At 42.6% G+C, this 17,429-nt stretch overlaps 1 protein-coding gene and 2 long non-coding RNA genes across 14 annotated transcripts in view; 1 reads left to right on the forward strand and 2 right to left on the reverse strand.

Annotated features, from left to right (window-relative positions):
- The window catches only part of ALDH18A1 (aldehyde dehydrogenase 18 family member A1), a 48,167-nt gene that overhangs the window by 16,118 nt on the left and 14,620 nt on the right, over positions 1-17,429 (reverse strand). For 8 of the 10 annotated variants that reach the window (XM_053949740.1, XM_053949742.1, XM_053949737.1 and 5 more), the window contains 7 exons: positions 16,932-17,063; positions 6,877-7,000; positions 4,460-4,683; positions 2,819-2,968; positions 2,624-2,728; positions 1,153-1,311; positions 519-609 (listed from right to left, as the gene is read on the reverse strand). In XM_053949740.1, coding sequence (XP_053805715.1) covers positions 519-609; positions 1,153-1,311; positions 2,624-2,728; positions 2,819-2,968; positions 4,460-4,683; positions 6,877-7,000; positions 16,932-17,063 — 985 coding nt within the window. Of the gene's footprint in view, positions 1-518; positions 610-1,152; positions 1,312-2,623; positions 2,729-2,818; positions 2,969-4,459; positions 4,684-6,876; positions 7,001-10,176; positions 10,469-16,931; positions 17,064-17,429 lie in introns of those variants that run through there. The other 2 variants (XM_053949738.1, XM_053949748.1) reach the window with 2 other exon arrangements.
- Positions 10,619-12,988, forward strand: LOC128791830 (uncharacterized). 3 transcript variants are annotated; one of them, XR_008432166.1, is made up of 3 exons: positions 10,619-10,704; positions 11,258-11,392; positions 12,719-12,988. It is a non-coding gene; the product is annotated as an uncharacterized LOC128791830 (long non-coding RNA). The 3 variants fall into 3 exon arrangements; XR_008432165.1 differs by having other exon boundaries at positions 10,624-10,704; positions 11,267-11,392; XR_008432167.1 differs by having other exon boundaries at positions 10,624-10,704; positions 11,267-11,392; positions 12,764-12,988.
- Positions 13,969-15,898, reverse strand: LOC128791831 (uncharacterized). The gene is made up of 2 exons (XR_008432168.1): positions 15,748-15,898; positions 13,969-14,195 (listed from the first exon to the last, which is right to left on the reverse strand). It is a non-coding gene; the product is annotated as an uncharacterized LOC128791831 (long non-coding RNA).

Raw genomic sequence — 17,429 nt, forward strand, 5'->3', positions numbered from 1 at the left:
ACAGCTCAGAAGACCAGAGCAATGTAAGCCAAAAGTAAGTGAGACAGAAAAAGCTAGCAAGACCCAGGTACCTGGAAAGCAATGACCAGGACTTGTAATACACTGATAATTCACTGACAGAACCTGCTGTCAGAAGAAACAAACTATTGTAGAATAGTATTTGGTTTATACTCCTGATTCAAGACACATAGCTTTTATCCTGCATACTATTCCTGACTATCATACATCTCTGAGAAGCTAGGAGAAGTACCAGATTACATGTAGTATTCTGGAATCTGGAACAGGTCTCAGGTTCACATGCATTCTCACTCATCCAGATTCAACAGTGTCAGACAGTGTTTGCTTTATGCCACAGCATCAACATTGGGTATAGGCCTTAAGGAGTTATTTTAGTACATTGCAATTGTCCTTGTAAAACAAATGAACTGAAGAATCAGCAAAACAGGAAAAGAGGTTGGTTGGTTTGACAATCTGATGTGCTTCACTAAAACCAGAAATTAAAGCAATTACTCACAAACCTTCTACATCTGAAAGAACAATCAGGAGATCAGTTTTCATTTCTACAGCCAGTCGTGCTGCCAGACTGTCGTTATCCTTCACACTAATTACCTGCAATACACATGCATATCAGAAGCAGTAAATAGTGTGAAGAACTAAGAAATCTTTGGTGCCAACATAAAAAAGCAATTTACCTCAGCACTAACAAGTCCTTCTGAGCTACTTTTTTTACACCCACTGGAAACTTCAAAGGTGATCTTTGTGTGAAAGTACATATATTTCAGTAAAGTGGTATCCAAATGACAAGCAGTGTCATCAGTACTTGCATTCCCCACTTCAGTGCCCAGTGACAGGGCAAGAGGCACTATCTGACGCTGCTTTAAGAAGGGGTGCTGGATTAGATGACCTGCAGAGGCATGCTTGCTTTTGGTAAAGCAGACAATATTTGCCCTGGTTTCACCCCACAACACTGTATCATGCCAAATACAGACAAGTCAACACAGTATTTCAGTACTCTCTGTCCACATACTAATTTTGTATCTTTGTTTCTCTGCTCTAGATTTCAGAGGTCCCCTGTTACGGCATTAGTCAATACACATTAGCGCTGCACCATTTGCAAGCAGGACCCCCCCTCCATTGCTATACTTTACCCACATTTACCCCCTGCAGATCACTGTTTGGCTCTGGAGGTGGGACAACTGCATCATTAGTGTTAATTATAGGGACAATATTCATCCTTAAAAGCTCATGTAATGTTCCATTTAAGTTGCGACGCTTCTGCTCATCATGGAAATCCAGATTGGTGACTAAAATCTAGAAGGAAGAAAGAAACTACTTAGCCTTTCCTATAAGAACATAATATAAACTTATGTACTGACATGTAATAACAGAGCAGTCATGCCTTTTGGGTCACTAAAGAAACAAAAGCCACATTTAAAAGATATAGAATAAGAGTGAGAAATATTCTTTCCACAGTATTGTCAGGTTTATTCCACTGAAGCCTGTAAGAGCCTATCTCAAGCAGGTAGGTCACACACTCCAAGAATGAACTTGGAAAACAAGACCGTAATCAGAACATAGATGCTTATGATAACTACTAAGACCCTAGACAATTCAACAGATTGCTCAAGACTCTGCCTTTCCAGTTTTTCCTCCCACTTTAATGTTCCTACTTGTAGCGAGAAGAAGAGATGCTTTATATCAAGACTTTTCTTCCACTCACTAAAAGTCACTTGCTCTTCTGAAATAATCTTGCCTCCTGCACACAGATAGCACCCCTTTCTTTCGGTGTTTTAAGACAAAAAACACCCTCAATGTCTGCTCTGGAGAGATTTTTTTTTTTGTTTTTACTCTGTCATTGGACATTTGAGAACACTAAGCAAACAACTCCACCACTCAAATGTACAATAGCACTTGGAATCAATGTGTATGCTAAGTTTTCTGGCATGGGCAATTAATTATTCTATATCAAAGGAATGATAGTTATCTACAGATTTGAACAAGATTACAATCCAGCATGACCTATAGTGATTTTAGCTATATTATAAACAATTTGGCCATATCAGCTCTACCATATTTCAGTAAGAAGTTCCTCCAAGAAGGCTTCATACTAGGCTCCTGAATTTGTTAAAAGTGTGTAAACAACTAAGGCCTTACAGTTAAAGCAATTCTGTATTTTCAGCGTATCTAAGATAAGCAAAGCCTGTTTAAAAGTAGTTCAACTGATACAGTTGCAGCCTTCAGTGTAAGACCCAGGCCAGGGATACCATCATCCACAAGCTGGAAAGGTTCGAAGAGGAGATAGACAACAAGTTCTGAAGTGTAGATATGCACTTCTGTCAGCTTTACAGAATGTGTTGCAGTTTAGCCACTTGCAGTTTTTAAACCCTCCCTTTGGACCATCAACTTTAGCTTTTGTCAAGAGATCTTAACAGACTCTCCCTGCCTATAAAAGAGCAGAACACACCTGAACTCCAAAAAGAAAAAGCACATTCATTGTATCTTGACAACAAATAACTCAGTTTGAGAAACATTTAGCAAGGCACTCTTGTATAAGCTACCATTTATGCAACAATAATAAGCTCCAAAAGTAGCAAGTCAATCTAGGAAAGAAGGAGTGCCTTACTTGAGCTGCACAGATGCTGTACTGTGTAAACATGGCCTCATACAGAGCCATTAGTCCACTCTGTCCAGCTGCTGCACAGGCGCGGGCCTCCAAGACCGGAATAGCCTACAAAGACAAAGAGCAGCTGTCAGGCAATGACTTGAACAGGAAGAACCCACCACTCAAGGAAAAGCAGGAGTGCCACCAGCCTCTCACCATATCTTTTAGCTGACTCTGGCCTGAATGAAGTGCTTGCCTCACACTCTGAGAAAGCAAGATCTCATGACGCAACCGCTGCTTTCCAAAAGCTACAGCCCCACTGGTGACAATCATCATCTCTCGGCCCTGATTTTGCAGCATTGAGACCTGTAAGTACAGGAAATCAGAAATAGGGCCTAGCATATGATCAGTGAGAGCAAAACAGTCCTGGCTACTATATCCTTATGCTCACCAATTCCTACTGACACAAGCATTTTGATTTCTCTGTGGATGTGCAAAGCAAGGCAATCACCCTTCATGATACTTCTGCACACATTCCTAGCCACTTGGAAGCTATGCCAAGGACTGCATGCAATCTGTAACTTCTTACAAACCTTCTTTTCACAATACTAGCTTTTGTGACAGAAAAATGCTTGAATCCATTCATTCCCAAAGCTACCATTATAGAGTAACTTTGAATTCTAGAAGTAAAGGGGCCAACTCCCAATAGTAAAGCTTTTGATTACTTCCTCCTTACATGTATCTGGCCAGATTCCTTTCAAAGCCACAAAGCTAAATATCTTACATTAATTTAATATATTAGGTTTACTTCCCAGAAGGGACACGTCCACTGCTCACCAAGATAACCCTTTCATTTTGGAGAAGAAATACATGAGTTGATCCCATGAGTTTTTCCTACAAGGAAGGAGGTTTCAGGCTTTTCTCTGGAGGAACTCTGCTAATGCTCAGGTGATCAAGAAGGGTTGACTCATTTTGCAGAGTTCACATACTTCAGTGCTACCTTCCCACTAGAGACAACTAATGCCCCAGCCATGTTTTACTTACTGCACAAAAATATCACTGTGCAAATCTCTCCCTCTATACTGGGTTTGGCGAAGATGGAGTTACATTCTTTATAGGGGTCTGTATGATACTGTGTTTCAGATTTCAGTTCTAAAACAGTTTTGGTAACATTCCAATGTTTTGCCTATTGCTAAATAGTGCTTGCACAGCATGGAAGCCTTTTCTTTCCCCCATGAGGAGCAGCACTAGCACAGCCATCAAGGCCTTCCTTGTTCCACTATGTCCGATCCCAGCAGGTAGGCTAGCAGCTGGGCACAAAGTTCAGAGATAGCTGACCTTAAACTGGCCAAAGGGACTTTTCACACCATATAATGTCACACACAGTAATAGAGCTGCAGAATAGCAAGGTGCAGGAGGCTGTCTTCCAAGGCGGCCATCACTCAAGAACTAGTGGGGCATTGGTCTGCTTGTGTGAGGTAGCGATTGCCATCACAGATTTCTTTTCCTCTCTCCTTGACTTATTCAACTACCTTTATTTCAACCCATGAGTTTTCTTACTTTCACTCTTCCCACTTTCTTCCCAATCCCACTGGTGGTGGGGCACAGGTGAGGGGAGCAAATAAGAATCTGTGTGGATGCTTAGCTGATAGTCAGGATCAACCCACCACACCTTCAAAAAAAAATTTACTGAATTACGTGGTTTATAGCACTGCAGCATAAGGGATTGAAAAGGGAAAGGCTAACACACTGTTTTAAAGAGTATCAGTATTTTATGATGGTTTACTACAATCTTCTGTAGCATTCAACAATCACTGAGTACCTGAAGTTAACACAAATGTTCAGTCACAGAATTACCTGCTCTACAATAGAAGCCAGCCTCCCAAGGGCTAAGCCACACTCATCCCCTCGAGTAACAACAGCACTACCCAGCTTTACTACAATCCGTTTTGCGTGCTTCAGCTCACTGCGGTGTGCAAATGATTTTCCATGTGCACGGCTGAGTGGCACAGTGATAAATGGAATGTTGCTCCAACAACGGACGGATTCATTCCTTAATCTTTGGTTATGGCAAGGGAGATCTGTGGATAAAGAAAGAAAGGAAAAACCCAGTTTTAAGTGTTTCATTCAGATTTTTGACCCTTCACAATACACACTTCCCAGTAACTGGGAATGAGAAGCTAGCTTTCAATTCACCAAAACAAAGTGAGAAACAGGAGTATCTGAGCAGCATTTATCATCCCTAAGGAATAGAAGGCAATATCCCATGCATCAGAGCTGACTCTGGGGATCTAGAAGACCAAACTGAAAGACACTGTAAAAGAGCCTATATAGATCACATCTCAAGGACTAGTTTAAAAACAATCTCCTTTGCCTTGCCTCATTAGATAAAATTTAAGAGTTTTCCTGCCTAAAGTAGCACAAAAAGCCTGATTTTTAGAAAAGAAACACAGCTTTTACAACATCTCTAAGCCAGGTATTTTTGATCAACTAGGGAAAATGAAGGGGCGTGACAGATATACAAACTCAAAGTCACATAGTGACATGGTGGTGTTCAAGCCCTTGAACAGGCCTCTTGAAGATGTGTTTGTGCTCCAAGCCTGTCAATGTTCAGGAGGCATTTGGACAATGCCCATAGTGTGCTTTAGCTTTGGGCAGTCCTGAAGCATCAGGCTGTGGGACTAGCTGACCATTCTAAGTGTCTTACAACTAACTATTCTATTCTAGTCAATCCTAACCAATGTATCATCTGAAGATGCAGACTCATCTTTACAAATCAGTGAACATTACACCTTACTATTTAGTATTTGCCTAACCTACACAGTATAATCAGAAAGGAGTTTATTTCCAGTTCTCTTGGCTTCAGGGTTTAGAAGGTTCCAAGAAGGTAGCTGTTGAGAGCTAGCCAATATCTGAAAAGAAACCATTTACTTTTTAAAAGAAAAATAAGGGAAAAGACCACAGTTCTAGAACAAGCAGAGAATTCAATTCTTCCCCACTAAAGTCCGAATCATTAATCTTGCTCTATGGCCACATAATTCTACCTTTTTTAGTTATTTTACATTGGACTGAGATGTGAAATCAGCTCCCCCATTACACATGCAAAACATTTCTGGAGATGCAAGCCCATTAACTTGCTCCACATGCAATTAGGGAGGAACTGACACAGCCATCCAGGTTTTGGATGAGCAGGCTTAAAGGGATTCCAGTTTTTATATCTCATACCTATCAACACTTCCTTAATAAAGAAAGGGACACATACTTAAGTATTTGGCATTGCAGATCCTTCACTGTGTAGCTTGCACAAGGCTTGCTTCTCAAGAGTAAAGAAGCAGAATTTCAAAATACACAAGTTGAACAGAACAGAAAAAAAACCATGGAGAACAACCAGAAAACAGCGAAGAACAAAAAAAAATCCCTCTGATAAATGATTACTCCAGCTTTAGATCACAACTGATGAAGTGACAGAATTGCTCCACTTCTGGATACTGTCAATACTTGGGAACAAACTTCTCACAGGTAGCACTGTGAAAATTATTGACTTCAGAAAATGAGGAATACTTAGAAACGTTACAAATACAGAAGTCAACAGAGCTCATAAATAAAAAGTTTAGAATTTTCAAGATTTTAACATCTAATTTATTTAGTTATTAATAAAAGAGAACTGTTAATACACAGACCAGTGGGAAATTAATCTTGCATGCAATGGTAAACAGCTATTCTTTTGATCTAAGAGAGTTTATCTATCCTTGCTTTTTGTATTTCAGACCACTAATCAAGCAGACACTCAATGGATCTCTTACATTACTTTTTCAGGGAAGAACTATTTACAGGGCACCTATGTATTTACACCAAAGTTTCCTGCACTTATCTTTCCACTTGAATTTAATCCAAGTAAATTTGAGTTTTGATCTTTGCTTTACTCAAGAGATCTGAAAATGCAGATGGGGAGCAGACACAATCAGATCTTGTTTTCCAGGCATGTATGAGGTTGAAATAAGGTTTTACAGCAGCAATACTTTTACAACTTTTTTTTTTTTTCCTTGAAATGTATGTCAGAATGAAAAATACATAGACATCCAGCTGAATATTATTGAGTTAAGGGAGAAAGTAACACTGAGAAAGTAGAGCTTCAACTACAGTTCACTTCAGAGGTTGTAAGCTTTGAATTATGTTAATGAGATGGTTTTCCTTTCAACACAGGAAAGAGCAGAGGCATGCTCAGACACATACTGACCAACATTTTAGAAATGTGTGCTTTCTCTCATACATACATAAACGGGAAATGGCTGCGATGGCATGTGGCGGTGACACAAAGCACCATCCAGGGGAACGGACAAGAGGGCTCAGAGCAGCTCGACACAACATTTTGAGATGCCTTCTGCAAATCAAGGATATCTGCAAGTTAAAACGAAGGGAGGAAGGGGGAAAACTGGTTAAATAGCAATGACTTTCCATCTATATTTCTCTTCTCACCCACTCCCTCAGTCCAACTCCTCTTTTCCTGCACCATCTTAATACAATTTCCTCGTGCCCACTCTTCATTTTGCAGAATTTGCACAGGGATTATAATATAGAAGAACTGAAGGCCCCTCTTCCTTACCTGCTGCCAGATCTTTATTAAAGGTAAAGAATAAAACATGGCTCCCTGAGAAGGGAAAACACTATCAGTGAATGTACCTACAATAGAGAAAAGTAATACTTTTTTCATGGAGAAGCTTGTAAGAAAAAGATAAAAGTATAGAGGTTGTATCATACAGACTTCTCTGTACACCTCACAACAGAGCATCTGCTATACTTCTCATGAATCTCAGCCCTATTCAGTATGGGAAATATGCTCATTCACTTTTCCCTGAGCACTATCAAATTACAAGATCTTATCCACGATTACAAGTAAAGACATAAATTTCCAAGCACTTGGCATTAGCTTCCCTTGACTGAACCTTTAAACACTCAGGATTCTTCTAAGATTCACTAGAGCAAGTACACAACAAACAAGGGATACACAATTAGCCATCTCCTATGACAGGTCTAGTTCAAGTAATGCATCTAGTCTCACCATGGAAACAAACAAGATTAAGAAGAATCCAGTTCTCCCAGACAGTATTTAAACCACAAAACCTCTCCTTCCCTTTCTACAAAACTTTGCTTCCTTTCAATCCATTTTCCAGCACCACTGAAATAAAGCAAACAAAACTGCACAAACTACGGTACAGAAAAAGCATTGAAAAGAGGACAAGAAGACCTTATAGTATCTGCACTGGAAGACTGCTATTACAAATACCAGGACATTTACAGCACTGACAGATCTGGCATACGTGTACATGAACACTTGAAGAGGCCTTATTACCCTGCATCAGTGTACTATTATCCCTCATTATAATCATTACCAAAATATACGTCTAAATTAGACAAGGCAGCCACCAGTAGATAATGTTCCTCCTGTTTTTGTCTAGTAGAGCTTACATTGCATGGCATTTTAATAACATTAATCTGCAATCTCCCTCCAGTTCTGTATTTCATGTGAAATGGCAATATTGGCCACTGCCAGGATAAGGCAGACAAAGGACTCTGAGCAGATCATGCAACTAAGCAAGTAGTCAAAGTTCTCTTCTCTTAACAGGGTAAGCTTAAAGCTGGAACAGTAGTACCTAGACATTCCCCCTTTGAACCCTTACCAGGCACCTCATGCGCCTGCCTCTGGGGTTGCACAATTCCCACTATTTATGTTTTAGCCTTCCACCTTGAAGCTCACCTTGACCCCTTCTGTTAGACACTGGGTGTCTCAAGGGGGTCTTAGATGGGTCTCAGAGAGATGCTAGAGATCCAGCAGCTCCTGACATGAGGTGGCAAACACCAGGTTCTTTATCCAGACCCCCTTCCACCACAAATACCCTTAGTAGAACTGCCCGGTCCCTTTCAGCTCCCTCTACAGACTATGCCCCTTAAAGGACAGAAACAGGCACGCTACCTGAAGTTTCACCTCCAGACACCTCCTCTTACCTCTCCTTTCAGACCTTCAACTCCTGCTATAGTAATAACCTCCACCTGGCACTTCGCTGTCACAGAATACAGACCCACACTGGCCAGATCAAACTGTGCCATCTCCTTGGCTGCTCCTACTGATCTGCTGGAGAACCACTTCACATTCTCACTACAGGCTGCTTGCAACTAAGAGCAACCTTGTCCTTCTGGAAGACTGTCTCCTGTTTCCCTTTGCCGGAGACAACTTTGCTAAAAGCAGGCGGACAATGAAGAGTGAGAACTGTCAGTGTGGATCTTTTGAAGGAAAAAGATTATAAAATATAGCAAGTTTTTGAAACCAGGTTGTGAGAGAAGGCAAGGAGAGCAAGTTAACAAGAAAACAGAGCTTAGAATAGCAGCATGTATCAGTATGTGAAATGGAAATGGATGCTGCCAGAAAGCACAGACAGAGCACAAGTTTATGGTATGATGTAAACTACAGGCTTTCTTTCAGGCTAATCAAACTCCTCCTCTCCTCTCACTCAGTCAAGGATTTAAAGTTAATTTCAATCCTCATTTTCCATTCCACTCACATTTCCACCACTTCCATAGCTAGAAGGGTTCTGATATTCAGTGACAAAAAAATAAAAAAAGGTGTATAATTAGAAATAATTTCTTAAAAAAAACCAAAACTTTCCTGCCTTACTTAGAGGAAGCAATAAAAAAAAGCAAAATGCATTATTCAGGTATTCCTCTAGCATCAGCTTTTTTTCCACTACCAGAAAAACCTAATTCTTCCAAACTAGTCTCCAAACATGACCTTTAACAATATCATTTTCCTATTATCTTTTTAAATAATGAAAGTTGTCCTTGTATTATTGCTCATAGAAAGCAATACCATGACCTAGCTTTCTTGTATTTATTGTCCTAAAAACAGCTGTTAAGTAGCACAGTACGTTTAGATGCTGTTGCAGATCAGTGTAAAGAGACTCAGTCACCCTTCCAAAGCAATCAGCGATCTCAAATTCTAAAATATGTGCCTTGAAAAACCGGAGTCTATAACTCTGTTCAGTCTGTTGGCTGCAGAGTCATAGCATGTTCACAATTACTGTTAGTGAACTGTTTAAACTAAATAAACTGTTTTCATAGTTTTAGATATAAAGGCAAATATCTGAGCATTAAGACATTCCACAAGTGAAAAAATCTGGAAGTCAAACTGATCAATAGAACTATTTTGCAAAACACTTAAGCATAGAAACAGAGATAAATCAAATTCAATGGAAATGCACACAATTTCTATGAAGTAAGTCTTTCCCACAACACAAATTTTAAGTTCTCGGTAACATTCAGAGGCTTTTACTATTTAAACCGCTTCATTACATTACCAACTGCAACTTCTGCAAGGGGGGAAAAAAAAAAAATCCGCTCTGCAGCTCTTCGCCGATACTTTAACCCTAGAAACATTCCCAGAGGGAAGCCAGTTCAGAAGAACTGACGAAAATAAAGGAAAACTTTAAATAAATGGTCTTTAGAGCAGCACGCATATAGGTTCACCCGGGTTCTGCAGATGGTATACGAGCAGAGAAGCGGCAATTCAAAGCAGCAAGTACCATGCGATTCCTTTCTCTCAAGAACGCATCCCAGTAGTACAGTGCGGTCACGGCAGTACTGCCTGGCGCGGCAAAGCAGCACCTTGTCCTGGCCTCGGAACCCTTCCCAGTGCTTCACAGCCTGTGTTAGTCCATTCTGCCAGATCCAGCCTATAACTGAGTTCTGCAGCAAAAGAGGGGCTGTACAGTAGCAGCACTGGCGGCAGGGCCGGGCCCTCGGCGGCTTTCCTGCGGAGCGGTGCCCGAGGGGCCGCGCGGGTCTCTCGGACCTCCGTGCGCCCACGGAGAGCACGCGCGGGGACCAGGGCCACCCACGGGCGCGCTCCCGCCGCCGCGGCCCCGCTGACTCTCCGCAGCCAATCCCCGCCCGGAGCGGCCTCGGCCGCAGCCAATCCGCGGCCGCGGCGGAAGTAGCCACGTCACGTCAGCGACCGCCGGCTCGCCGTCCCTGCCCGCCCTCCTTCCCCCCGGCGCTACCGGTAGATGATGTAATTCCACTCCACGTTGCAGCACAAAATCCTGGCCTTTGTAAGTTACAGCATTAACAACTGTTTAGTCTAGCCCCAGACTAGTTCAGACAGCCCCACCCAGAGCACAAGCTGCTGAGCCATCTCCCACAGCGGCCTCCCTTAACCTGGATTCTCCTCGTTCTCACAGTCTGCAGTCTCTGCAGTCTGGTACACAGCAGATTAAGGGGATCTGCAGCCAATCTTCTGAGACTGGCTTTAGCTCCTTAGGCCATTTACATTCTTTCTTTTCTCCACTGCAGCCCAAACCTCTTCACAAGTGCAAGAGTGCTGGCTTTACTCTCCACTTACCTCCCATATCACATTTGAATTCACTTCTAAATTAAGGAAATCGGGGTAATTTAGAACCACAGAATATCCTGAGCACTGAAGGACCCACAGGGATCATCAAGTCCAGCTCCTGCACAGGAGAGCCCCAACCATCACACCACACACCTGAGAGTTGTCCAAATGCTTCTTGAGCTCTGTCAGCCTTGGGCCCATGACCAGTGCCTGACCACCTTCTAGGGGAAGAACCTTTTCCTGATGTCCAACCTAAACCTCCCTTGACACAGCTCCAGCAGTTTCCTCAGGTCCTGACACTGGTCACAGAGAGCAGAGCTCATTGTCTTGTCCCTCCAATTGGGAGGTTGGGAGGAAGCTGCGGAGTGCAATGATGTCTCCCCTCAGACTCCTCCAGACTGAACAAGGTAAGTGCCCTCAACAGCTCCTGGTATGGCTTTCCCTGGAGACCTGTTACCATCTTTGTAGCCCTCTTTTGGGCGCTCTCCAATAGCTCTATATCTCCCTAATGTTATGGCACCAGAGCTGCACACAGTAGGTGTGACCTGCACACATTTAGGAATTTGGAAAACACCTTTAAGATCATTGAGTGCAACCACAAGACTAAGGCCATCAAGTCCACCAATCCGTGCCTGCAGTGGATGCAGCCAATCCGCAACTGTGGTGGCCCTAATCCAACCCTAAGTGTCACATCTACACAGCCAGGAAAAGCACTGTCAGCTGCCACAGGCACTGCCGAGTGCTGTAGATCCCTGCAGGGATGGTGACTCTACCACTGCTGTGAGCAGTGAAAGGGTGCCAGCGCCTGACCACCCTTTCTGTGAAGACGTTTTTCCTAATATCCAACCTAAACCTCCCTTGGCACTTCTTGAGGCCTTTTTCTCTCATCCTGTCATCCTGTCACTGATTCCTGGGGAACAGAGCCAGACTCCCACCTGGCTGCAACCTCCTGTCAGGGAGGATGGTACAGAGCAAGAAGGTTTTCCCCTGAGCCTCCTTTTCTTCAGGCTGAATCTTCTCAGCTACCTCAGCTGCTCCTCATGAGACTTGTGGTCCACACCCTTCCCCAGCTCCATTCCCTTCTCTGGACACACTCTAGTCCCTCACTGTCCTTATTACAGTGAAAAGCCCCAAAACTGACTTTAGAATTAATGCTGCAGGCCTCACCAGTGCCCAGTGAAGGGCAATGGTCACTACCCTGGGCATGTGGCCACACCATGGCTGATACAAGCCAGATGCCATTGGTGTTCTTCGTCACCTGGGCTCATATTCAGCCAGTTGACCAGCACACCCTGCCCTTCCTGTCATTCTTTCCCAGCCTGAAGCACTCCATGGGGCTGTTGTCACCCACAGGCAGGACCTCCACTTCAGTTTGTTGACCCTCATACCACTGGCCTTGGCCCATCAATCCAGCCTATCCAGATCCTTCTGGAGAGCCTTCCTGCACAACAGCAGATAAACACTCCTGCCCAACTCAATGTCATCTTCAAGCACTCATCACTGCAATTGGTAGAAAGCACAAATCTACAGTTTTTCATCTTCAAAGACACCACCAAATCCACAAAAGTCCCCCAGTTTAACTCGGACAATAGTTATACTGTTTTCTGTCCTCACCTATATTACCACTGTTATATTCCTATTAGAATTCAAACAACTTCCAACAGTATCAATTCACATATTGCTGCAAGGGAGTTGTTCTGTGGGCTACTTTTGTTTATCTGTTTATTTTTTAGTTCAGTTTTGTTTTTTAAATTGCTAACATCACCTTCTGGGATCAGGAAACAATCTTAAATGAAGGTCTCAAAATTGTGGAGAAAACTTCACAAAGAATGAAGACTATTCAAGTGGTGGGAAGCGGAATTCAAGACATCTGGAAAAACTTCAGTGTCTCAAGAATTAACAGAAAATCCAACTCACAATCATCTGACATTAACATATCGCTCTCTCCAAACAAGGGAAATTAAACAACTCCCCCAGCTCCCGCTACAAAGAATAAAAAATACTAAAACCACAAGATCCTCCCCATCCTTCTCCCCTGCCCCGCCCCCCCCCCCAAAACCTCAAACAAAAAAAACATACCCCAAAAATAAGGTCATCACCTTGTTAGAAGTGAGATTTGGAGATCTTTACTTTGCCAGAAGTGGAATTTGGTTTAATCATCATAATGCATGCAAGCTCTGCTCTCCCCTCCTCCTGCTCCAATTACTAGCAATTGCAGAATAAAACCAATGACAACACCAGAATGCTGGTCACTCACAAAAAAATCAGAATGGTAACTAAAGGTATATCACAACGGTTGATTTTTTTTTTTTTTTTTTTTTATTAAGACAAGCCTTTTAGGTAGTGGACTTTGCTGATTCTTGTAGGTCCCTTGCAACACAGAATATTCTGTGACTCTGTGATTCATTTTGAAAAGCTAACAAGAAATGGAAATGCTCTCATTTTAAGCTCACCTGGCCAATTTTTAGCATGTGCAACTTCTATAAAATGTGCTTCCAAACAAAAAGCAACAGGTTCCCCATAACCATTGCACATACCGAGTAGCTGTTTTTCTTTTTCAGATACTCAAATAGGTATCAAATTGTTAAGAGAAAATGCATACAAAATAAATCAGTACTTTCATTTGCCACATGAAACTAGTAGTTTTTATGGAAGGACCCTTGTTAGTGGCAGGGAATCCTAGATTTCCTATGTGGTCAGCAGTTACTTACCTTAGTGTACTTTGCAAGCATACTAAGAAGTGAGCAATGTAAAACTGCAGTTTCAGACAGTTAAAGGTAGTGAACCTTCAGTAATCCTAAAGAGAGCTCCATCTTCAAGAAAAAGCATAGAACTATCCTGATGGTAATAACCACATGTGTAGGCACACATACTTCAGTCCACCTACCTGCATCCCAGACATAATTGCAAGAAACACGAGTACATCTCTGTGCAAATATTTTATTCCCCAGCTAATTAATAAGACAAAAAAAGAGGAAAAAAATCACACAGAGTATCTGCTTTAATCAAATTTACTAAGTGAAGAACATAAGGACAGGTTAATTTAATCAAGCATGATTAAACCACTAATAAACTTCAAGATAGGATTAATTAGCATCTTTGAAGCATTTCCTTCTTCCTAACATCTCTTTACTCTTGCATCAATCAAATCTTGCTACTTTCTTCTACCACCTGTTGAGCACAGAGCAGCAAAACATCAGGTTGCACCAGCTGTTAAGGTAAAGATGATACAACTAGCATCCCAGTTCTGTTCCAGTTTCCCTACATCCATCAAATGAAGGTTGTACAATTGCCAGCCATCACTTAGGTAAACAAATAAAATAAAACAAAACTCACAGGTAGAACAACAGTCTGTCAGATGCCCAGATAAAGTACATGGGTAGGACAAGAAAGCAATCAAAACCAGTTGAATACTCTCCTAGTTTCCAACTTTGTGGAAACTGGGGTTATTCATCTTCATACCACTGATGACTTTTACAGACTTGCAGTGCACCTACCTCCTCATTCCCCCATCTGCTGTCATGCTCGACTTGTCCCTGAACAATTCTAGCACCAGAGGTGCACCAGTTTTGCCACCCCTTTTGATCAAAGCTGCAATTCCTGTCCCCAAGCAAGACAGCTTGATCATGGTTATATTCTGGTCAGAGACTAACTGACCCATCCATCTATACAGGTGAATATATTAGCACCAGAAAGAGAGAAGCACAACAATGACTACACTGCCACTAAGACATCAGCATAGGATGTTCTTGCTTTCCTTACATCAAGGCTATTTCATATATATATGTAATGATCTCCACTGCTCTTCCTCCTTGATTACCCCAAACACAGTGCTGCATGCTAGCCAAGGGAGAGTCTGGAACGGCAGTAGAGAACAGAGTACTCAAATTTGGAGGAAGAAAGGATTAATATACTGGCATAATACGGTCTTCTATTCTGCATTTAATTCCTTAAGTTATAATTTCTACGATTCTATTTACTTTTTTTTTCACTACATCTTGAACTGACTTTTCAGAGTATCATGTGCAATGACTCTCAGATGTTTTCTTCCCCAGATGCTGCAGAAAACCATAAAAATACCATTGTTTTTGTATTCCTAGTAAGACAACATGCAATAAGAACAGCTGAAGAATTACTGAAGCTAAGCCTGAAAGATGCTTTCTGTGCTATTGAACACAATTTTTATGACAATCGTGACAAAACAGTAGCTTAGAAGAGCAAGGAAGTACAGCAAAAAAATAAATCAGCAAAGCAGTTTGCAAAACAAAAAATATTTACTGACACATATGGAACAGGTAATATTGTTTCCAAAGTGACTAAACATAAATACTTTACTACAGAGCAGAAAAGAAGAAAAGTTTATTTTAACCCTTCGTAAATTTCTTCTCAGTATCCTCAAGAACAAATCTGGGAAGAAGGTAAACACTCTAAGTATCCATCAATTTTAGGGTACAGCATCGACACAGGCTTAAGCATGTGGAAAATTTTTATAAGCGTATGGAAATATTTGAGTTATTTTTCATTTGAAAAATTAAAACTCTTGACTTCATAATACAGAAACAGTTATCAAACAATTCTGGTAAACCATGTAAGCTTTGCTTAAGTCTCCATTATCTAGAGTTTGATTACTCTTTCCAGAGAGCTATCAGGTTACTTTAAAAAACCTCTAATCTGATCCTGTTTTGTCTACTGTGAAGAAACAGTATGTGAAGAACACAGGCTTATCACAAAGTCGGGTCAAAACCTAGGGAGTGACTGTTACCTGTCATGCAAGTGTCAGGAGGGTTTAAATACTTTCTTTGGGCATGGAGGAATCTTGTAAGTAGACACAAGAGACCGGCAAGGAAAAAGAAACCTCTAAGGAGCAACAGCTGTGCTCTCACAGATCTCCGGATGGATGAGGCCCGTGCAGCTCTTACCAGTTCGTCTGGTGCCCGCGGGGGATCAAACTGCGATTTCACACTGCCGGTAACTCCCCGCAGCAGTAACGCTCTGAGACCGCCGAGAAAAAGCGACCCCGAATCTGTGCCGCCCTGGAGAGTCTGCGGGGTCCGAGAGACCGGCGGTGTGCGGTGCACCGCGGCAGTTCTAAGGCTGAGCTAACTTCTTTCCCTCCAGAGCCCTCAGCCTTCTATCACGAGCGACACCGCAGCCGCTCACGGCTCTCCACGCGGAAGGGGAACGGGCACCACCGACGAAGGGCGGGCACAACTCGGCACGGGACCGCCCCTCCGAGGAGGAACCCCCGCGCTCCCTCTGCCACCTCCGCCCGGCCGGGCCGGGTCGAGCCGAGCCGCAACCTCGCGCCCGCAGCCCAGCCAATTTCTCCGCTCCAGGCACTGCCGAGGCTGCTGTGGCCAGCTCAGCTTGCCGCTGCTCAGCCTGGCTCGGCTCAGCACGGCACGTCCCCACTCACCCGCCTGGCTCTGCACGGCGCAGCCCGGCTCCCCACTGCCTCAGTCACCGCCGCCTCACGTCGCTTCCGGCCCCGCCCCGCCCCCGGCTTCTGAAATTGCTCCTGCTTTGAAATTTAAAATTATGTCTTCCAAAGAAACGAGGGTTATGTTTGGAACGGACTTTAAAAATTACCTAGTAAAGACTGTCTTCACTTGGACAGTGTAAAAACAGACCCACTGCCTCAAAAAAGGGAGATGTTGGAAAGATGGCTCTAGATGAATGCTGGCAGCAGAGAAATTAGTTCTGTCTCAGCCCTTTGACATGGAGTACAAACACTCCATTCCTGTACATCTGACATACGAGTCTGCCTTGTGTGTGACAGATAAAAGTCCATCATCTGCATCATATCCTGAATATATCAATTCACTCACCACACTTTAAATACAGGCTCCATCTATTTCAAAAGCAGAAAATACTAGACATTATTAGAATCAACAATAAATACCCAGCCAGATCACCCCTGTAAGTTCTTTCTACATTCAGGGCTACCTTGAATGGGAAAAAGATGTCAAATGGGAGTTTCCAGTGCATTTGGGGCTGGCCTCGTGGAGGTTCTGGCCAGTCGGTCATGTCAGTGAAGGTAACGACAGTTGTCACAGGTACCATGCTTGTTTTTAAAAACTGCAACAAGAAGGGAAGCAAAAAGAGTTTAGCAGTCTTAACACAAAAGATATACCCCTCCTCAATTTTCTAATGGGGGACTCACAGTATGTGACTGGCAAGCAGTCTTACTTTGGGATGCTAAGAGTTAAGTGTCTTAAGTTTTCAGAGGAGTAAGACCTCTTTCCCAAAATTGATACTTAGCAAGTAAATTGAGGGTGTAGTAAAGATCAGTAGCTACTGTGCATCATATGCTAGAGATTTCCAAAATGGCAGCAGGGACTCAAGCTATGCTACAGTAAGCCTTCTACTCAGAGGAAAGACATACCAGCTAGTTAGTAATAAGAACAGATGCAAGCTAGCTTTATTTTTTATAAAAGATCAGCC

This window comes from Vidua chalybeata, chromosome 8 (genome assembly GCF_026979565.1).
Source record: "Vidua chalybeata isolate OUT-0048 chromosome 8, bVidCha1 merged haplotype, whole genome shotgun sequence".
NCBI classification, from domain to species: Eukaryota; Metazoa; Chordata; class Aves; order Passeriformes; family Viduidae; genus Vidua; species Vidua chalybeata.